The sequence below is a fragment of the Ambystoma mexicanum genome, chromosome 5p (assembly GCF_040938575.1).
Source record: "Ambystoma mexicanum isolate Mex_15411 chromosome 5p, UKY_AmexF1_1, whole genome shotgun sequence".
Taxonomy (NCBI): Eukaryota; Metazoa; Chordata; class Amphibia; order Caudata; family Ambystomatidae; genus Ambystoma; species Ambystoma mexicanum.
In genome coordinates this window covers 893,452,958-893,475,564 of record NC_090930.1, presented here as the reverse complement: position 1 = coordinate 893,475,564, position 22,607 = coordinate 893,452,958, and the positions used below count along the sequence as shown (strand labels likewise).

The window sequence follows — 22,607 nt, the reverse complement described above, 5'->3', positions numbered from 1 at the left end:
ACTAGAGATGTGCCGACTCCAGCACTTCTGGCATCACTACGTGCAGATGCAGGACATGTTCAGAGTTCTTACTACACGGTATTTCTCTCACCAGGTGCTTGAAATGAGCATGTTAAATATGCAAAGGTGCATTTCTTATGCGTGAATGAGCTTTAATGCAGGTATTAGATTCGCAAACTCAGTAGCAGTCTCTTTCTCAACCTCAAAGGCTTGCCAGCCAAAGAAACTCTAATATTAGAGGCGGTCGCCCATGGGTTTCACCCGCATCGCTAATGCAGGTCACCCCGTGTAACATACTGCGACTTTCATGTGGGAAAACGGCCCGTTGCCAGCATGATAGTTACGAAGAAGGCAACAATATTTAACAAAATGTTAAAAGAAACCAACAGCACGATGATAGAGACAGGGGAGTGGCCTAGATTCCATAGCACACGCCGTGGCAGTGGCACAATGGCAAGGGATGGCAGCTCCTGTGAGTAAGCAGTAGGCTCTCAGGATGGCATAAAAGGCCTCAGAAGCCACATTGGGCATTTGAATTCTTTGCCACATTCCCACTGAACATTGGGACTGTTGGCAGCGTTCCTTCCAGTAGTGCTGGGGGGTCTACCATGCTCCCCACCTCCTCTGGTAGCCTTTGCTGTTGTACCAGTGATGACGCTTGTAGTATGGAAGCAGTGTGCTGGGCTTGGCCTAGTGCACAGCTTCTGTAACCCAGCCTAAGATGTTCCTGTGAAATTTGTTTTGGACAGCAAGCTGCAGCAAACCCTCCCGGACCCTAGAAGAAAACTGAGCAGAAAATTGTGTTGTGTAGGGCCTAAAAGCAACACTATGTGCTTCTAAACATCCCAAATAACTTGAATGTGAACGTTTGCATTGGTCTGATCCAGAGAGAATCGTGCAATATTTTTCTGAGGCTTTAACTATACACTGCAGTTGGTAATGACAGCAGCAGGCAATTCTCGGAGCTTATATTTTCTGTTGATAGGTAAGCGACTTAATGTTAGCTGGCTAGAAAAGCAGAGCACAGCACAGGCTCTGTGCTCTTAATCGGTGCACAAGTCGAGAGCACGAGCTGGTGCACGGAGCGCCTTTATGATTCTTAGGAAGGGCCCGGCCCCCACTTAGGCCTGCCCTGAGAGGAGAGGCTGTGGTCCCATTTTAGCATGAGCCTCTGAAGCCGAGCACCTGAGCAGGCGCGCATGCTAGGTTGCGACTATTTACCATCATGTCATGATTTGCTTTGCCCGTTACCTGCATCTCAATGCCAGTGCTTCACACACTGCTCTACAGGCTCATCAATATTTACCAGCATAGAAGAAAAAAAAAACACTGAATAAAAACAGAGCAATTTACACTGGCCTATTGCATTGCTAATATGTCTGCATGCTTGATTTAAAAAAAAATACTGGGTATGTTGAACTGTAGAATTAATATGACGCTTAACACCTGTGTCAAAGAATGACTCCGTGACTATCACAAAAACCTTTGGAGTGTATCTTATGCCGTTAGCCGACAGTGCCTTAAGTGGCACTGAAAAATGAGCCGGGCTCATCAAGAAGGCGTGGTCTAACGGCAGGGTGTGGGGGGCATCTGCTGACTCATGCCACGCACCTTGACGGCCCCGGCCCAATGGGCTACAGGCATCCACGCCAGGCAGCCTTTTGTAGAGATCAGCAACCTCTCCCCAATGGGGGAGAGGATGCTGATATCCGCATTTATTTTCAATAGGCTCGCCTGCCAGGGGACAGCACCTCACCATTTCAGCCTTAATGGTGGTGCTGCCCCATGCTAGCTGGGGAGGGGCAGCTTCACCTTTAAGGATGAAAGGTGAGGCCACTGGAAGCGGAGGCTTTTTTTCCTAACAACTGAAACTGCGCGAATGCACTGGAGCTCCAGGATTGATGTAGAAAACAAGGCCTCTGCTTCCAGCGGCCTCATCTTTCTCTCCATAATGGTGGTGCCGGAGTACAGGCATCTCTTCTTTCAATGGATGCCTCACAGGTTCGGCACCACCATTATGGATGAAATGGCATTTTGTTCTGAAGCCTGAAGCTCTCGCACACGAGCGAGAGCTTCAAGCTTCAGAAAAAAATCCTTGTTGTGTAGTGGCCGGGGCTGCCAGGGGAGATTAGTGAGTAGTGGCAGGGACCCCCCCCCCCCAAATGAGATTTTGAAGTCTGCCGGGGCTCAGCCACGGCTGGCCCTGGCCCACTAAAAGCCCTGCTATTAGGGCAGTAGAAGAATTCAGAGCTCTCCAATGGATGTTAAGCTACTTAACATCTCCATCCTGACACTAATGGTACTGCACTTACAAAAGGAAAATAAGATGCCAGGAGTTGCAGATCATCACTCGCGGGCTCTGCATATTATACAATAGGTGCACACGAAGGAGTGATGCAATGTGAGAAAAGTGTGTGGGGGGGGGGGTTGCTTATCAGCATTACTTGGTTCATTGGAATTCAGCATTCCCTCCTCAGGGGTTACTTTCTATGCAGATGACTCCTCTGTGACTGAAGTGAAAACATGTTCTACAGCCAATCAAGCAAACTTTTCCAAGGGAGGACTAAAAGCGGCCGGCATTATCCCGCCACGACTTGGCGACATTGGAGGTCTCTTCCTTAGCGGATATACATTCAGTGGGATAATTAGTCGCCCCCCACCCCCACATTTTATATTTCAGGACTAGTGCATTTGCCTTAAAACTCTCAAGCTGCCTGGGGTGTAAATGTATGTGTGTAGGCCTCCTTTTGACAGCTCGAGAGGCATGCGTCGCGTGGGCGCTTCTGCAGCGCATTCTCTCATTTGCAGGCAGCCATTGTACATAAAGTGTGTGGTGCAGCCAAGAGCATAATGCTATGGCGGAAACAGGGAGCATTGACCACACCCAAGTCCCCTTGCGCAGGCATCGTGCTGGCTCCCGTTGCTCGGCACCACATGCACCCTCTCTGTACGTGATGATCGACACTAACCTGCGCCTTGTTTCAGCAACTCCGCGGCCGAGTTCGCAGCGTTCTGCAGGGAGGACTCCGCCATCTCCGCCAATGGATCTGCCAGAAAGCGTTCATGAGAGGAAGGTAGGATTAGAGGATGCGAACATGGAAAGCACACGGCTATGAACCCCCCCTCCCCCAACCCCCCCACGTTCCCCCCCCCATGGCCAAGTCTCTGCTGCAAATGAAAGCAGCGTTTCTGGAGACTAGGATGGATTTCACTTTCCGTGCTGCCAAAACACACGAGGAACAAGCATACAAATAGCAAACTTCACCGATACAGTAATACTCTCACCTCCTAAAGCTCAGACCCAAAAAGTGAAGACTGCAGGTCCATTTACCCCGACACAATGTCTGTCTATTTTTATTTTCAGATACTACGCTTTGAGGCCAGAGTCACCAGAGATTTTACAAAATAATTGAAAAAATGAATCTTAAAAGGACTGATAATACAGTGCCAAGTGACACTGATTGCGTAACTCCACCTCCAAGTATTACATAAAAGCACCAAAAACGCGAGACTCTTGAAGAAGCTGCCCGATTCACTCTGCTGCATGCACTACTCTAGATTGAGGTGCATTTATGTGTGTCCAAGAACAAGACTCGTGTCACTGCTCCAAACTGAACACGGTCCTGCAATGAAGAGTCGCAGTGCGAGTGCACGCGTACAACACTGAAAGAAGTAGTGTTAGGAGGAGGGGGAGGGGAGGGGGGGGGGGTTCCACAGCCCTCTGGTGAGGGGTCTGAAAGCAACCATACTAAGGATAATACAGGGTCACCACACAAGGTCATCCAACCCCTCTATACTGGGTGACACAGCACAGCAGTGTCTGGCTTCACTCAGAAGGCGCGTGGCAAGGTACTCTTAGTGCCAATAGTTAACCCAAGGGGTTACACTATATTCAGGCATGTAAGACTTTATTGCATGGTAGTCACCAGAGGTGTACATAAGTACTACCTATAGATTTAGAACCCAACCACACAGTAAAACACAGTGTACATATAACAATAGTAAAAGGGCCTTAATAACCACCTTTCCCGCCACTAAATGTAAGACCAATACCGGGTATCAACCCCAATACAGTTAAAGGGGAGGTGACGGTGCATCCTTTGCGGTAACATGTACAGCACGGTCATGCTCGGCACCCACAATGCAAATGCAGAAACTGGGCACAATATGCCCCGCACGATCTAGAACACAGTAAAACAGACAACCCACAGGTAAAGAATAGTGCTAGAGGGAGTGAAGGGGTTACATAATGTAAACAATGCCCAGAGGGCCACCCAAAACAGATCACATTAGTCCAACAATGCGCCAGATGGGAAAAGCTGGCAAATCGAGTATGCCAGCAATTGCCTATAAAAAAACCCCCAAAACCGTGACCTTGTCCCACTCCTTATTTAAAAATAACCAGCCCACCCAAACAACACGTTCATGTTGCTAACTGCTCACCAATCAGATGGTCATGTCTTCACATCACATAGCACAGAATGGCTTACTCGCCAAGAGTCATTTATCACTCGCTAGTAGCACGTGCACATTTTGCTGCCATAACATGTCACTACATCGATCATGTGCTTCTGAAAAGGAGTCAGCGTCCTAGAGTTAACCGGCAGCATCCGCAGCTGCCTTCAAGTGCAAGATGGTCTTTTTTTCCAATTAGAAACGCAAATGCAAGATGCACGCACATTACATTAACCATCACAATAGCGTTTTGGTCAGCTGCCATTTCCCGCTAAACCGAACTCTGATCGGTGTACTTTTGTCTACACACGAACAGGCATACAGAAGTAGCTTGTGGATATTTTTAGAAGAAAAACATTTGATTAAGTAGAGCTCTCGAGTCAACCATCTGTACACTTCATTTTTTTTCCCCGTTCGTGGTTAACCCAGCATACCTCGGTCAGGGATGAGTAGTTTGCAGGGCAGTGCCAGCGGGGTGATGGAATGTTGATAGACCAAGGCTGTCAAGCTCCCTGCGGTTAGAAAAACGACATGAATTACACAGAGGCATCCCTTGTGCCCGCGAAGGCTTAACTCGGCTTCATCATCGAATAAGCAGAGCAGCATGGCAGTGCCATTCATGTATCATCGACACGTCCGGCGTGCCCTCACACGAACAGAGCCCGAAGACATTACACGCTCCTTCCAATGGCTTCCATGTCGCTCACGCTTGCAAGCATTGCACCAACACACCTGAGCAGCACACTGTAGATCCCAGCCTCACTCCTCCCACTGGAACTATAACCATTAGTAATGCCAACACCACTGCCGTTTTGGGGTAAAAAAAAAAAAAACCCTCATTGACCTTCATTATTTCCAAAATAGCTCGTGCCTTATGGTCACGTCATTTTTAATGGCTTCGCACATACACATGTGGCACGTGCCACGAATGGGCCAGCCCTTGGCTTTTAAGCAAGACAGGGAAGACAAATATGCATTTTACATCGATAAAGTATTATTTGCAATGGAAGTGATGCATAGTTGATATCCAGAACCATCTCAAGAGCGACACAGACGCAGATTTATTCTGAACCAGCTCAAATGCTGGGTTGTGCTACAGTGCCAAAGTAGTTTTGCACTCTTAGTATATTTAGTATATGGTACACCACTGCCCTAAATCTCTCTCCTCATTAAAGTTGAACCCGCTTATTCGGTGCAAGGCATAGTCTCTCCTTGCTCCCCGCCCCCCCCCCACTTCATTTCCCAGTGGCCATGTTCCCCCTCAAAGCAGCAAGCACAGCACCAGGAATTAAGAGGGCAGATGGGGCACCAGAATATCAGGGCTGCCATGGCCCTTAATGCCACATGACTGCTTATGGCCTTTTGCCCGCACATTCAGAGTCCAGAGAGACCCTTGGACTTCGGCACTCAGTACAGCTCCCTAACTCAAGGCACCTTCCCCCTCGAACCTCAAGACCGGGCAAATCCTCCCGCTTCTTAAGAAAATGTTAGGGAGAATTCATTTCTATGCCAATGCCCTTTAACCTAGAGACCTCAGCTCTTTTTGCTGGAATCAGGGCTTTTTAATTTTAACTCCCGAGTGAGTAGGACTTTTCCACCCATTCCCTCATGTGTTTTCCTGACTAGGATTTTGTTTCTCACTGGTTTAATGGAGTCTGGTAAACTCCATCGGCATCTGCTTTTTGCATGGTGCCACACCGTACCTTTTGTGCAGTGCCACAGAGCAGTCCCTCGACTCCTCTTAATGTTTTAATACATTTTCTTGGGTGAGCTACTGTTCCCAAGAATAGTAAGATGATTTTTATCTTACCTTTTCTTTTGTGGGTCTAGCATACACCACCCTACGGGGAGTGCTGGGGTATTACATAGTAACTCCATATCCCACTTCTCATGTAACATTTTGTTACACTAACTAATTTGAATGGCTGGTGGCAGTTGTTTCCTGTTTTACTACCTTTGTGACATGTATCTGCAGGCTGATCTCGCAGGGTGACCATTTTTCCCAAACTGGCTGGGTCCTCAGTGCCCTGGGTGAAAGAGTAATAGTGCCGAGCCTACCTTTGAGCAAACCAGGCGGGAGGAGTTGCATCTTCAATATGTAACACATGGCAAAATGGCAGCACATTAGGTATTGAATGGCAATATACCGTAATTCGGGGAAATATTGGATCAATGTACTATTACTGTGGTTGAAAACAAGCCACCTAGCGTCAAGCATCACAAAAACAAAAAGCTTTAATGCACAGGGCGTATTTGGGGAGGCAGGTGTTTGAATTAAAATTCTACTCGCAGGCATCCTGTCGGGTGGCTAAAGGACTTGTAAATATCAGCACTGCAAAACGTTTACCCACGCCAAACTAACCGGTGGCCCACAGCCTATTTTACAATGTGTTTATTTGGCGTTTGAGTGTCAGTGCAAAACCACAGCTATGCAGCAGGGTTTTCTTTTTGGTGGGCATGTGGTTTCATAGTCTTTACAAAATAAATAAAAGGGCATCCTTTATACCAAGTAAAACGCAAACACAAAATTACATATCCAGGCTGCCATACATGAAACACGCCCAAGCATGAAGAAAGAATCATGCTAAATGCATGATGAAACATGAAATATCAATTTGCAAGCAGGGATACTGCAAGAATCTTTCGGTACACCAGGGACATTGCTTATGTTAGGCATCCTATGCGTTCCTGTTCATCCATCTTATTGCACCCCTATCTCAGCATGAAGGTCATGATTTTGGCAATAACACCCTGGTGGGCAGGCCGTCCCAGCCAGTAACAGCCCCCTTCCCCAGACACGTGCTTTTACCAGCAGGCCCGCCCCCCTCGCTGCATTCTGAATCCCATTAGAACCCAGGACTGACGGGCATAGCCGTCAATGCCGTGATCTGAATAAAATGAAGGAACACAAATAATTCTTAGCTGATGCCGCGTTTCTTTATCCATCACGTCACATGGGCAATTCTAATCCATGTTCAGTATTAGTATGACCCAGGTGCAGCGAGGAAGATGTAAACAAGGCGTCAGTAACTGCTTAAACCCACCCCCACTTCATTAGCACACGTCTTTTCCACGTGTGGTTGCCAATTGACCCATTTCTCGTCGGAGGGAGGAGCACTGTCCGGGCAACTGCAGACAGCAGGGAGAGGCACAGTCACCTGCTCTTTGGGTGCAGTTGTCAGAGGGCCCAGAAAGCGGGCTTTTGCCAGTGAATAATGCCCTTCCTTCTAGCAACTTGATTGGCTGCCACATCCAGAGTGGGTGCAAATGATAGCCAAGAGTGCAGCCACAGACCCACAAACGGAAATGGTATGGAAGATCTTGCTTCACTGGTCTCTGCTGATTCGAGGAAAGGTCTCTTCTAAAGATCGCCCGGATCACCCGGCGCGCTGTCGCTTGTGTGGCTCCTCAGGTTAACTATTCAATGGCATCCTTTCCCTGCTAGAGCGAAGGCTTCAAGAGCAAGCCGCTATTCTAACGTCCGGCATTGCCAGCACCTCTCCCCCAGCCATAGCCAACCCCTTTCCCCACAGCCAAGGTGTGCACCTGCTCGCAGGGCCACGTCCCTTCAGAATAGTCACTGTTATTTGTGCTTACCAAAGTAGGGTTCGTTCGGGCACCCTTTCAGGCGCACTCCCTTGTGAGTGCATTCGATCAGAAAATGTCGAACAAGTTCATTTGTCAGATCTCCGGCTGGTGTAAAAAGAAAAACATGGGATGTGATGAGTATAAATACAAACGTTTTCATTATTTAAATCGCACCTACAAGTACATTATACATTACTCCAATATACCTCATCTAACCCATCACCAATACCCCCTTACCCCAAGACCCAGCATGAAAGCATTACCCACCAGTTACCCAGAACCTAAATAAGAACTTGTCCCACTGGCTACCACTTTCCTTCCTACACCATTAATGAGGGGGTTGCTATCCACTTTAGCGACAATCAAATCCACACCCTACTATTTCAAAACCAACAGCCTACATTTGTACTCATTCTACATTGTTGTAGGTCAATAATTTTACCCTAAAACGTTTTGTAGCGTAAACTTCCTGGGTACTGATTTTGCATTTACTTTTGTCATCATTTGCTTCATAAAAATTGACCCACAAGAAAATGCCCCGACTCCCCTTTGCTGGACAGGGGAAAGGTTTAGTTTGCAAGTCAGATTTTGGACTCACAGATGCTGCTGATTCTCTCAATATCCCAAACAATACAATACAAGAAAGGTTAACGTGTTCTTGCATTCATTTAACTGTTTATTAACCGTGTGTATTGTGGGATATAATAAACAAACACTCGCAGTAAACAATGTACTGTAGAAAAGAATACATTCGATGTTAACAAAATGCTCAGGATTGAACACAATATATACACAATGAATAATCAAACATATATTATGAAAGGTAGGCTGAATACATGACATAAGTACATATGACCAAATGAAACATTTGATTGCATATGAAGGAATCCTTTAAAAGCAAAAACGTTAAGTTAATGCAGTTTTCCTAAGACGGGCTTTGTAAAGCAATTACACAGTCGCCTGTAGACCCTTTAGAACTTAAAGTACAGGTCCTTCTCTTGGAGGCATTGGCATCCTTCTGCCACGGATAGCAGCACTGCTAGGAACAGTTTAGAACACCATCTGCTAAATCATTGCAAAATATAAGCAAGCTAGAGGTGGGCAAATCTAGCACATATCCCTACATTTACTGGACAGTTCAACAACTCGCAAGTATAAACAGTTGAAGCACGGTTATCAAGTCTAGCTGGCCACGCATTTGCTGAATGCAGCAGCCAGAGTTTCTTCTGTTCTTTGTGTAGCAGAGACGAGAAGGCCCAGAACCTTGCTCAAGCAGCAAAGGGTAAAATGCTGACTGCCCAACTGGTTTCCCCATCTTTGCCATGCAAGCACTGTCAAAGCGGTGGCCTACCGAGGGCCTAGGGTGAGTGATATCTTCACTGCACGTTCGGGGGATGTGGTGGGCTGCAGTAACGAGCAGATCTGGGAGATTATAAACTCAAGGTGGACTACCAATGATGGTTCCTCGTCACAGAAAGTCCATCTAACCATTGTGTGCTTGAATAATACCAGCACAGCGTATCATTCTCTCCGTGGAAGAGCTTACAGCAGCTGTACTACGACAACGCTGCTCCTGCATTGTGAGGGTGCAGAGAACTACAAACTAATGTCATTACGCGCTGTTCGTCGCCGTCAGTGAAGTCGTGCCATCAAGGCTAAATCACGCTGTAGCTCTTGTGATGCACCTGTACTGAGATCTAATTTCATTTAAGTTTGCATTGAGTTTGCTTATCATACATTAGCTTTCCATTAAGATCTGGAAAATATGTACTATTGTGCACAAAGATATTGGCTGATCACCTGGTCAAGCTGGATTATGGGTGCTTCAAGTCTTGGAGTGACTTTAGGACGTATATATAGATCTGATTATATACATCCTAAAGCATGTATATGTCCTTGGTGTATATAGCAGCTTGGTCTCCGCCTCATACTACATTAAATTAATGATGCATGCACGCCCATTTATCTCTAAAGAGGACCGAGAGATACTTGCTAGGACTAGATGGGCTCCAGAGTCGACTATTGTAACAGCCTATTGGTTGGTTTGCCAAAAGCCGAGGTCAATCAGCTTCAAGTTGTGCAAAATAATGCCGTCTTATTATGGATCTTAACAGGAAAGACCATCTCTCTGAGGCTAGAAGAACTCTACATTGGCTTCCTATGAAAGCCAGAACTACATTTCTACTATTGCCAATTACCCACAAATGTTTGAAAAGTACAGCCCCAGTTTACTCGAAGGAAGTGCTGGTATTAAAATCCAACATACATAATCTAAGATCAAATAACAGCATCCAACTAAAAATTCCAGCCTGTAGACTGTTGCAGGTAAGGAAATGAGTTTTTTTTTGCTGCAGCTCCATCTGTCTGGAACACAATTCCTTTGAACCTTAGCTTAGAGAGGAAATTTCAAACACCTGTCTTTAGGAAGAAACTTAAGACATTGCTGTTTAGCTAGATCGTCAATTTTTGAATCTGTATAGGTTTTTCTGGTGATAGCGGACTTTGCCCTGCTTCCTTTGTCCTGTGTAGATGTACTTCAATTTTGTGTTTGTATGTTTGCTTGTGCCCTTAAGCCTCCGGGTCAGTGGTGCGCGATATAAATTAATAAAGTAAAGAATGTGTGTTCTTTGCCACAAGGTGTATGCTTATGGCCTAATTTAGAGGGTCTGGAAGCCCTTTGCACCACCCCAAAGTCCAAGGGACTCCTGGACAAACTTTGTGCCAGCACTCTCGGCCCACAGGCAGGATTGGGAGTGGAGACGCTGGAAAAGGTTTATCATGAATTGCCAATCTGGCTTTTTTGAAGAGAAAGCAACAAGGCAGAAATAACAATTAAAAAGTTCCTTTTGTGGACAGAAACCATAAAAGGTATACCTCCTTGCTGAAGCTAAAATGAAAAATAATAATCGAGGTTCATGAGGATAGTGTTTAAGATAAGGCCATAAAATCAGTCAGAGCAGCTGAGCCCGCTTAAAATAAATAACCTAGAAAGTCTTACAGATAGTCCCACATCAGGGACAATGCAGCAGTAGGGACTGAGGTTTTAAGATTATCCAAAACGTGCATTTTCTGTAAAATCGAAAGAAATCAAGTTTTCATGGAGACATTACTCTGGCATTGCTACAAAAGGGAGTCCCGTGATTCCCATTTGTAGCAGTGCCGGTGATTAGCTGTGAAACTGTGTGATGGAGTCATATGAAAGATCACTGGAATAGTAGTCTTCAGTGTACAGTCTAAATGTCTCGGTCCCTAGTTCATCGCCATGCGTCAACTCGATAATAACAGAGGTGCACCCAAAAAGGACAGGGGACATTAGCAAATTGTGGTAAAATCTTGATAGGATCCAGATTGACAAGACCCCAAAGACACGCTGTAAATAAAGAAGGGAAAAAGCCCTGAAGCAAGGGTGGGTCGCGATAAATGGATCTTGATGTTTGACTGTAGTCAAACGAGACAGGGCCACTAGATTCAAGTGCAAGAAGCTTGGGAGCTGAACAAAATGAAATCGAATCTTTAGGTCGACACCTAGGCAGATGGGAAGAAGCTTTGTGACATATGTGACAAATTTGAAACTTTGCCACATATTGCAACAAACTGTACAGAAGAGACACGAAAGACATTTCTGTAAACCTTACCATAAAAAGAGAACTAACTAAACGATTTAGATGCAAGAGTAAAGGAAAGTCTAGTGACCATGTATTAAACTATTCATCATACGAGATTAAACGATTTTAGTTGCATCAAAGAATTTAAAAAGTCAAGCAGAAAATGAGGGAATTGCGCCAAAAGTTCGAAGAGGAGGCCTCATTAAGAGAAACACAACTGAGGCAAACAGTGGCTGTGAAGATGGAAATCCTATACGAAAGGAAGGAAGCATGCGACCCTTGGGGATGCATTAACGAAGCGAAACACATTTCTTCACACCCAAGAACTAAGAGAAAAGGCGACGGATCTAGTGTTTCTACTACAGCCAAGGAGAATCATCCAAAAGTGACTCGCAGGCAGCAAACAAGAACAGAATGAACATGTTCCTTCAGTAGTTAACTACCAAGACGAAAGCAAGCAACATGTTCTTGAGATCATAAATACAGGATGAAGAAAGAACTCAAAGAAAGATTAGAGCAGTGAAACTAAAGACACTTGGAGAAAGACTGAACATAGACATTTTTAATAAAAATTCGAAACAAAATAGTGAGTTTTTTAAATAAAAGATTAGCATCAGGTATGAATGTGAAAGCACTGCAGAAGGTTGAAATACTAAAGTACTCGAAAACGGCACAAACGATGCCTCTACTACAAAGGGCAAAACATGGCTTCTCTCTTGACATTGCCCACCAGTAAAACAGACTTCGGTACTAGAAATAGAACAAGAGTCATACCTGAGATGGCCCAAAGAAGAAACCAGTAGGAGCTTGCCTTCCAACCATATGACCAGGAGATACAGCCGTGGCACCCACATCACCCCAGGAGGCTGAAGAGAACCAGTGGAGAGAGTCTTCAACCTGAGGTGAACTATATGTGCTGATAGAGGCGCACATGTGCGGTGCGGCACAGGTAAAACGGGTACAAACCAGGCACTCCGAGACAGATGCCAAGAGGAAGAGAGTTTAAGAAACCCCGAAAGACCCGGAAGGTCTGGTATTTGGTAAGAAGAGGACAGCAATAGTCACAAAATCCACAAAGAACCATCAAAAGACCACAAACCGAAACAGTGGAGGAAGAAAAGCCATTCCCCAAGAGCCGAGCCAGAGAAACACGATGCATTCTCGCTCACAAGCGCAAAGCTCCGAGAAGAGGCAGAATGCGAGACGAGGAGCCGATGAGTCGCAGAGAAGCATAACCCAAAGGGAGAGAATTGAGGGACACAGAGTTAAAATGACCACTAAACTCAGAGGATCCCAACTAAAGGGCCTTGACAGTGAACATGTTCAACTAGAATACTGAAGAAACACTACGTTGAGAAACAGCCGTAAGTTTCAAAGTGATGTAAACAAACTGCACCTTAAACATGCCCCCATTATGAAACTGAGACAAAGGTCCCACAGGGCAATGACAAACAGCCAGTTTAAATGAACAGTGCCTGTTGGGAGACCAAGACATTCGTCCCATAGTGAGCCGATATATAGCCGGTCTAAGGACTGTGTGTGACCAATGGACGTAAATAAATATCAACCTTCGGTAAACATCAGGGGTGTAAAAATACAAGCATGTAAAGTAAGCATGGTCTTGTCATTTTGTAATTGTGGTTAATCAAGAACTATTTAACAATATGCCCATTGGCTATTATATAACAAATAGGCCCAACTCCTACCAATCAAAAGCACTGCACACACGGGTTCCTCAATCAATAGCTGCTGTTTGCTGCTTTAACCTTTGCAGCCCAGGCTTGAATACTTATGGGAAGTGGTGATCGTGTAGGCCAGGATCCCCCCTTAGATGGAAGAAACAGGCCGAAGAGGTACAGCTTGAACAGAACCCCTTTCAAAAATACTGTGACCGTAAAAACTACCAGTAACCCATTAACCAAGATAACCTAATATGCAAACCATGAAAAAGTTTCCAGACTCCAATGTGAGGTGAATCAAAGTTCACCCAAACCAATCTTGTAAACAAATGCACACATTAGTGTGCCTTAGGCGACACATGTAGGCTGCCCATGTTTAATTAACCATACGATTTGTGTCCGAGTGTACAGAAATATACAACACAGACCAGTATTCTAGTTATGCAAGTGTTTATTAACCAATTTCCAAGTGAATTTGAAATCTTTCTTTGGGATAACTATTTTCCTCTATTCAAAGTCCTTTATATTTGTAGCACTGCTTCAAGAGTTACCCATTTCTTCTCCTTCAGCCACATTTCTTCTTTGGCTAATTTATGAAATTCGTGTTGCTTTAAGCAGTTCTTAATTTGAAAGGAAAATAAGTGCCAGAGCCCAAGTATTTTCTAGCACGCTTGTGATGCTGCAGGTGGGCAGCCCCCCCATTGCGACCACCCACAGCTGATCCTCACAATGTCAACACATTTGGGGTTAAACTACAGCTTGCACCTGCTCATTGGGGTTGATGGATGCTCTGGCTATCATTACTACATAATCACTCAGAGTCTGAGAAAATAAGTGCTGGGACTCTGAAATAAGTGCTGGGGCTGAGCCCTGGCAAACACCCCACAAATTAAGGACTGGCTGTAGGGGAACTCCCCTGAATTCATTATTCACAATTTGTTTATCCAAGTGTTAATAACACAATGTTTCTGTCAAAGCTTACTTCCTGGCTTCAACATAAGTAATGAACCACTCACTTTGGCAACTGCGGTATATCCTATGGTATTGGGTACTCTTGACGTATGGGATACATTACTCACCGTAATCGTATTTCTGATGCTTGTATCTGCTTAGATTCACATGCTGTGCATAGGCCGACATCTAGTGGAAGCTGCAGAGTATTACAGTTTGTTTTTCGAAACACGAAAATGGGCGTCGACACAGGGCGTGCCAGTAATACTATCCCTAGTGTGACGTCCACTGTACCCAAGATCCCTCACGCGTCTAGGATCCTCAGATTGTATTTTTTCTGACATGAGGTAGCATGAGGAGTAGCGCAAGTACAGATAAAGGTAAGGAACAAGTTACTTACCTGTAACTGTTGTTCTCCAGCATGGGTCTGGCATGGATTCACATGCTCATGAATATTCCCCGTCGTCAGGCTGGGAATCCTCGGTAAAGAAAAAACCAGTATCAGTTTCGTTTCTGATCTGTCTTTCGTAGTAGTAACCAATCACTGGTCTCTGCGTCATACTGACCAGAGCCAATGACTGCCCTCTACCTAAGCCCCGCCTCTGGCAGCCATCTTCAGATTTGGAAGCACGTGAAGTGGCAGTATGACCAAGTGAAGAGCCGCAGAGGGGTAGGCGGGAGGGTTCGCATGTGAATCCATGCCAGACCCATGCTGGAGAACAACAGTTACAGGTAAGTAACTTGTTCCTTCTCCAGCATGGGGTCTGGCATGGATTCACATGCTCATGAATAAAGAATACATAGCAGTACCCACATGCACAACCACGGGAGGTGGCAAAGGCTCAACATTAAGCATCACATCAAACTCAACATTAAGCAATCTTACCTCCTCACCAGGCTCACCTCAGGCGAACAGGTTGCGCAGCACTGCTTGGCCGACCCTGGACTCCTCCCTGGAATCCCGATCGACGCAGTAGAATTTCGTGAAGGTGTGCGTCGACCTCCACGTAGCAGCCCTGCAAATGTCCAGCAGGGGCACACCAGATAGGAACGCCGTGGTAGCTGCGATCGCTCTGGTGGAATGTGCTCTCGGACGGCCAGGCAGCGGTCGGTTTGCCAACCGGTGACAGTACATGATACAGCCGGAGAGCCATCTGGAAATGGAAGCCTTCGAGAGAGCCTTCCCCTGATTGACAGGTCCAAAGTTCACAAAGAGTTGTGACGTCTTCCGAAAACACTTCGTGCGATCCACGTAGAACTTCAGCGCTCTAGCCACATCCAGCGAGTGCAAAGTCCTCTCAGCCGGCGACAAAGGCGACGGGAAAAACACAGGCAACACCAAGGGTTCGTTGAGATGGAAGTCCGACGGCACCTTGGGCATGAAGGAGGGGTGCGTCCTGAGCACCACCCTCGTGTCGTGAAAAGTCAAGTACGGGGCCTTGCAGGAAAGGGCCTGGATCTCTCCCACCCGTCGTGCGGAGGTGATGGCCACAAGAAACGCTGTTTTCCACGACAGGAACTTCAACGGGGCCGAGTGCAGAGGCTCGAACGGAGGTCCCATGAGCTTGGTCAGCACCACGTTGAGCTCCCACGCCGGGGCCGGAGCCTTCACCGGCGGGAACGATCTGAACAGTCCCTTCATGAACTCTTTCACCAGACGATGAGACCACAAGGACGTCCGCCCCGTGGTTCTAGTGTATCGGGAGATCGCAGCAAGATGAATCTTGATGGACGCGTGTGCCAGTCCAGCTTTGGCCAGCGTCAACAGGTACGGCAGTACTTGGGGAGCCGTAATCCTTAGAGGGTTAATCTTCTGTGCGTGGCACCAGACAGAGAACCTCTTCCATTTGTGTCCATAGCATTTAAGAGTCGAGGACGCCCTGGCCTTTGCAAGAACCTCTCTGCAGTCGGCCGGTATGTCGTATCCTCCAAACTCTAGCGCTGCAGGAGCCAGGCCTGCAAGTTCACCGACTTCGGGTCGTGGTGGAGGATGGCCCCTCCTTCCCTGGAGAGCAGATCCGCGTCCACTGGCAGCTTGATTGACGGGGACGCTGACAAGTCCAGAAGGTCCGGGAACCATATCTGCCTCGGCCACGCAGGTGCGACGAGGATCATCCTGCACCGTGACCTCTTGTGCTGGTTGATGAGCCGGATCAGTAGTGGCAATGGAGGGAACGCGTATAGGAACAGGCCCGCCCAGGGGAACGAGAAAGCATCGCCCATGCTCCTTGGCTGGGGAAACCTGCTGGCGAACCTCCGGCACTTGGAGTTCGTCGCCGTCGCGAACAGGTCGATCTGGGGTGTGCCCCACCGTCGGAAGAGGCGATCCACTAGATCCTGCCGTAGTTCCCACTCGTGGCACGAGCGCAGCTCCCTGCTGAGTGAGTCGGCGATGGTGTTTTTTATCCCTGCCAGATGAAACGGCACCAGAAACATCCTTTGGGCGACGGCCCAATGCCACAGGTCCTGCGCCTCCTTGGACAGTGCTGGGGACCTGGTTCCGCCCTGTTTCCTGATGTAAAACGTGGTGGTGGTGTTGTCGGTGAAGATCCTCACCACCTTGCCCTTGAGGGACGGAAGGAAGGACCTGAGGGCCCAGAACACTGCACGGAGCTCCAGGACGTTGATATGGAGGGACTACTCCGTCGGGAGCCAAAGGCCTCTCGCGTGCAGATTTTCGGTGTGCGCTCCCCACCCTTCCAGGGAGGCATCCGTGGTCACTGTCTCCTGGTGGTCTGGGGTCTGGAAGTCCATGCCCGCCGTCAGATGCGCGCGGGTGCCCCACCACCGGACCGCTCGGCGGAAACTCTCGTCGAGTGTGATCCTCTCCTCGAAGCCGCCCGTCGTTTGGATCCAGCGCGCGTCCAGGAACTCCTGCAACGGGCGCATCCGGAGCATGCACATGGGAATGAGGTAGATGCAAGAAGACATCATTCAGAGGAGGGACTTGATGGACCTCACCTTGGCCGCGTCGGAAACCAACATGCGCTGTACCTTGCCCAGGATGGACCTGGTCCTTTCCTCCGACGGGGAGGCCAGAAGGGACACTGTGTCGAGCTTCGCTCCCAGAAACAGTGCGTTTTGCGCGGGTACCAGGTGGGACTTGGCGTAGTTCACGGAGAATCCCAGGTCCGTGAGAAGTTGGACGGTCCTTGCCGTGTGCTCCACGGCGAGCTCCCTCGTCTTGGCTCGGATGAGCCAGTCATCCAGGTAGGGGTAGACGTGGATCCCCTCTCGGCGCAGCTGCGCCGCCACTGGTGCAAGGCACTTGGTGAATACCCTGGGTGCCGACCGTAGACCGAAGTGAAGGGCTCTGAACTGGTAGTGACGCCCTTGGACCACGAACCTGAGGAATTTTCGGTGCCCCTTTAGGATGGGAATATGGAAGTAGGCATCCTCCAAATCCAACGACGACAGGAAGTCGCCCTCCTCCAGCTGACCCAGGACGTGCTGGAGGGTGACCATCCGGAACTTCTGAGCTTTGATGAACTTGTTCAGCCGTCGTAGGTCTAGGATGGGGCGCCATCCTCCCGTCTTCTTCTTCACGAGGAAGTATCTTGAGTAAACTCCGGAGCCCCGAAGCCTCCTTGGGACGAGTTCGATGGCGCCCTTCCTTAGCATCGCCCTTACCTCCCGGAGAAGCTGAGGGACGTGAAGCTCTTTCCTGGCCACAGGGGGGACGCGCGGGCACCTTCTTTGAAACTCGAGCGCGTGGCCCTGGGCTAGGGCGTCCAGCACCCAACGGTCGGTGGAGATGGACTCCCACACGCTGACGAAGCTCGCCAGCCGGCCTCCCACCGGGGTGCTTCGGTGGGGGCCCGACCCCACGGCCGGTTCAATCCTGCTTAGACGAGGCTTTGCCGCCTTGACCTCCTTGGCGACGACGGCGGGGTCCGCCTGACTTGCCTCGTCCCCTGTAAGCTTCTTGAGACGACGAACGGGCCGCTTGACGGTAGGTGGAAAATCCACCGCCGGAACCTTTGGAGGCGCCCTCGCCTCCGCCGCTCCGAAAGGGCGGCCGCCGTTGCTGGAGAACCCCCGAGAGCCCGGGCTGTCTCCATGTCCGCTTTAATGGCTTGAAGGGAATCGTCCACCGTTTTCCCAAACAGGTTGTTCCCATCGAACGGCATGTCCAGGACTCTGGTCTGTACGTCTTGACGGAAGTCAGTAGCCTTGAGCCATCCACGCCGCCTAAGGCACACGCCGTTGCCCAACTGGCGAAATCCAGTGTCGGCGATGTCTGTCGCAATAGTGATGGCGTGGTCCGACGCCACCTCACCTTCCTGCAAGATCTCCAGGGCATCCGCCCTCTTGTCGTCCGGTAGGAAGTACAGCAGGGGAGCCAGCTTGTACCACAGCTCCCTGTCGTACCGGGCTACGATAGCCAAGGCGTTAGCCGCCTTAATCGTCGTCGCTGCAGACGAGATGACCCTGCGCCCCATCGTGTCCAATTTCTTTCCCTCGCCGTCCGGCAGGGAAGTCGACGTGGAGGCCGCAACCCCCCCCCCGCTTTCTTCCTGGCCGCCGCGGAGACGACGGAGTCCGGGGTAGGCTGCGCCCGGAGGCACAAGAGGGCCGCGTCCGGGACCCGGTACTTCTTCTCGTACCGGTCCCTTCTAGCCGGCGTCGTGGATGGGTTCTTGAGGAGGGCGAGGCCCTCATCCCAAATATCGTCCAGTAGAGGTACCGCGAGGACCGTCTTCCTCTTGGCCTCGCGCCGCTGATAAAGGAAACCTTCCTTCTTCTCCTCAGGGCAGAGCTGGAAGAGCTCGGATGCCCTGGCGATCATGGAGTGAAAAGATCCAATCTCGTCGGGCGGGGAAGCCCGGGTGGGAGGAGACGACAGCAGATCCTCGTCGTACACCTCGTCGTCCGTACCCGTTGCGGCCGTGTCAGTCCCTGTATCATCCCCTCGAGTCGTGGACAGGGAGGAGGGCTGAACGGGGCGCGACGGCTGAAAAGGAGGTGGAGGGTGAATCATTCTTTTCTTAGGAGGGGGGCTGCCCGAAGGGCCTGGTTCTGGGTCCCCCGACGGGAGTGGTTCCTCCACTGGTAACGGCAGTCTCGTCCTTATCTCTGAGCATAAGGACTGTATAGCCAACAAAATGGCCGCCGAGTTGTCTTGCGGCACTGGCAGAGGGGAATCCGACGGGCGGTCAGGGGCCCCGTCGGTACCCTCGACGATGTCGTCGTCTCCTGCGTCGGGATCCCTCCCGACGGGCTGGTCTTCTTCCACGCCAACGCCGTGGCTTAAGACCTCGATCAGTTGTTCCTCAGAGGTTGAGGCCGAATCCACGGCGACCTCCTGCCCCCCCTTTTTCTTCTCCGTCGGAGGTTTCACGGGGGTCCTGTCGATGGGCATAAAAGAGGACTCCCTCCGCGGTGGCAGGGAGACTCTGAGCCCCGAGGTCGCCACCACCGGCGTCGCCTCCACAGGCTGAGCCAGGGCCGCCGCGACTGTCTCGATAGAGGCCTTGGCCGGATGGATTAAGGCTTTCACCACCCTTGGTGCGCTCACCGCCTTCTCCTTGAGGGGGGGGACACTGCCTCGCTCCCCCTCCGCCTTCGAGCTCGACCGGGGCCTCTCCAGGAGCTTTGCCGGGTGCTCGGCCTTCCTCTTACCCGACCCAGAGCGTTGCTCGTGGTTGATGGTGCCGGGGAGGGTGCGCCCTGCCTGGTGCCCGTAGAGCCCGACCGTTCGGCGCTTCCGGTGCCAGCGGACTCGCGGTGCTTGGCCTTATGTTGGACCCCCGTCGCCGGGGCGTCCTCAAAGGTCTTAGAAGACCGCTCGGATTTCTTCTTCTCGCCGGACGGGCTCTTCCCTTCCAGCCAGTTGGCGAGACGTTGATGGCGGTCCTTCATGGTCCGCTCCGACATGTTGCCGCAAAACGCACAGTCCTTCTCCACGTGCGTCTGGTCTTCATGTAGGCAGTAAAGACAAAAGGAGTGTTCGTCTTCCTTAAAGACAATCTGCAGCTGGCATCCAGGGCAGACCCTGAACAGCTTTCCGGGCGTCGAGCTTCCCTTCTCCTGGGCCATGACCGAGATGGGCCTGAGAAACTTCTGGAGTCCTCCAAAAGCGTAGCTCGACGAATCTTCACCCTTGAGGGGTGTAGACCAATCCGACACGGGTCCCCGTTGATCGGATGGAGAGTCGGTGGAGCTTGAGGCTCTTTTGACCGAAAAAAAACAAAGTTTTTGAGAAAAAACGTGAAAAAATAGCACTAACGCTCGAGAGCAATAGCACGAGGATCCCAACACATGAACGTGCGGTAAAAATCTGAAGATGGCTGCCAGAGGCGGGGCTTAGGTAGAGGGCAGTCATTGGCTGTGGTCAGTATGACGCAGAGACCAGTGATTGGTTACTACTACGAAAGACAGATCAGAAACGAAACTGATACTGGTTTTTTCTTTACCGAGGATTCCCAGCCTGACGACGGGGAATATTCATGAGCATGTGAATCCATGCCAGACCCCATGCTGGAGAAGACTACAAGCCATCATGCGCCTTCTCTCAGAGGGGAGGAAGGGTGGGTCGCATGTGAATCTAAGCAGATACAAGCATCAGAAATACGATTACGGTGAGTAATGTATCCCTTCTGAGGCTTGAGGAATCTGCTTAGATCACATGCTGTGCATAGATTAGCGAGCAGTACCTGAAGGAGGTGGGATGTGAGAAGGGTCATGAGCAAATAAGTGTCTTAGAACCGCTTGTCCCACTTGTGTATCTGCCTTGGAATGGGTGTCAATGCAGTAATGCCGAGTAAAAGTGTGAATAGAGCTCCAAGTAGCTGCTTTGCAAATGGTGTCATGGGGTACATTTGCAATGAAAGCCAGAGTGGCCCCAATGCCTCTAGTAGAGTGGGCTCTTGGCGTGAAAGGCAGAGTTCTTTCAGAAAGTGAGTAACACAGCTGATACAGTTAATAATCCACTTCGAGATGGCACCTTTGGAGACGCGATCCCCCTCTCTGCCTGTAGCTACGGAGACAAACAGTTGATCTGTTTTTCTTAGCGGTCTGGTCTTATTTACATAGTAGAGGACCGCCCTACGCACATCTAGGGTGTGTAGTTTCACCTCAGCCGAGCTTTGCGGGTCCTGGAAGAAAGCCGGAAGCTCGATGGACTGGTTTACATGGAATTTAGATATAAATTTAGGTGAAAACCTAGGGTGTGTGCTTAAAACCAGTTTGTCTTTATGGACAGTAAAGAAGGGATCCTGCACTGACAGAGCCTGAATTTCACTGACCCTTCTTATAGAAGTAATAGCTACTAAGAAGGCCGTTTTATAAGTCAGGTGTTTGAGACTGCTTTTATGCATGGGGTCGAAAGGGGGGCCCATGAGCTTGGCTAGCACCACATTAAGGTCCCACCCTGGTGGTGGGTTTGAATTAGGAGGGTGAAGTCTCTTTACTCCTTCATGAAGGCTTTAACTACTGATACTTTCCACCACGAAACCTTGCTATGGGAAGTGGTGTAAGCCGACAGGGCTGCCAGGTGTACTTTCAGTGAGTTAAAAACCAATCCTGCATCCAGCAGGTGGAGCATGTATGTAACAATAGTGGAAGGAGTGCAATCAACGGGGTTGATTGATCTACTCTGGCACCAGATAACAAACCTCTTCCACTTGTCAAAGTAACAGTGCCTTGTGTTTGGTTTCCTAGATTCCTTTAGGATGTCCATACACCTCTGTGGCAAATTGAGATGTCCAAACTCTATGACCTCAGGAGCCATGCTGCCAGGTTCATTGAGTTGGGTTTCTGGTGCACTGTTTGACCTTGGTGCTGGGACAATAGGTTGTACCAGGCTGGAAGTTTGATGGGCTCGCACACCGCCATCCTGCGTAGGTGTGGGAACCACGGTTGTCTTGCCCACATGGGAGCAACTAGGACGAGCGTCATCGACTCTCTGTTCATCTTGTTCACCACTTTCCTGATGAGAGGAGTTGGTGGAAAAGCGTACGCAAACATCCCTGACCAGTTCATCCACAGGGCGTTCCCCTGGAGTCTGGTTGTGGGAACCTGGATGCAAATCCTGGGCATTGTCTGTTTTCGCTTGCGGCGAATAGGTCTATAGTGGGGAAACCCCACTGAGAGAAGATATCTTCTACGACCTCTCTGTGTAGAACCCATTTGTGTTCCTCTGGGAGGGAGTCTCTGCTCAGAGCATCCGCTAGGGAATTGAGCTCCCCTGGAACATGTTGTGATGACAGGAAGATGTTCTGACTGAGTGCCCATATCCAGATTTTCTGGGCAAGCTTGGACAGATTTGGCGAGCGAGTCCCTCCTTGCTTGTTCAGGTAGAACATGGCTGTTGTGCTGTCCGTCCGGA

General features: G+C 49.3%; 1 protein-coding gene across 5 annotated transcripts in view; it reads right to left on the bottom strand.

The window, feature by feature from the left end:
- The window catches only part of TNS3 (tensin 3), a 1,168,488-nt gene that overhangs the window by 28,069 nt on the left and 1,117,812 nt on the right, over nt 1-22,607 (bottom strand). For all 5 annotated transcript variants that reach the window (XM_069613336.1, XM_069613334.1, XM_069613335.1 and 2 more), the window contains 3 exons: nt 8,053-8,148; nt 4,890-4,967; nt 2,970-3,047 (listed from right to left, as the gene is read on the bottom strand). In XM_069613336.1, coding sequence (XP_069469437.1) covers nt 2,970-3,047; nt 4,890-4,967; nt 8,053-8,148 — 252 coding nt within the window. The remainder of the gene's footprint in view (nt 1-2,969; nt 3,048-4,889; nt 4,968-8,052; nt 8,149-22,607) is intronic.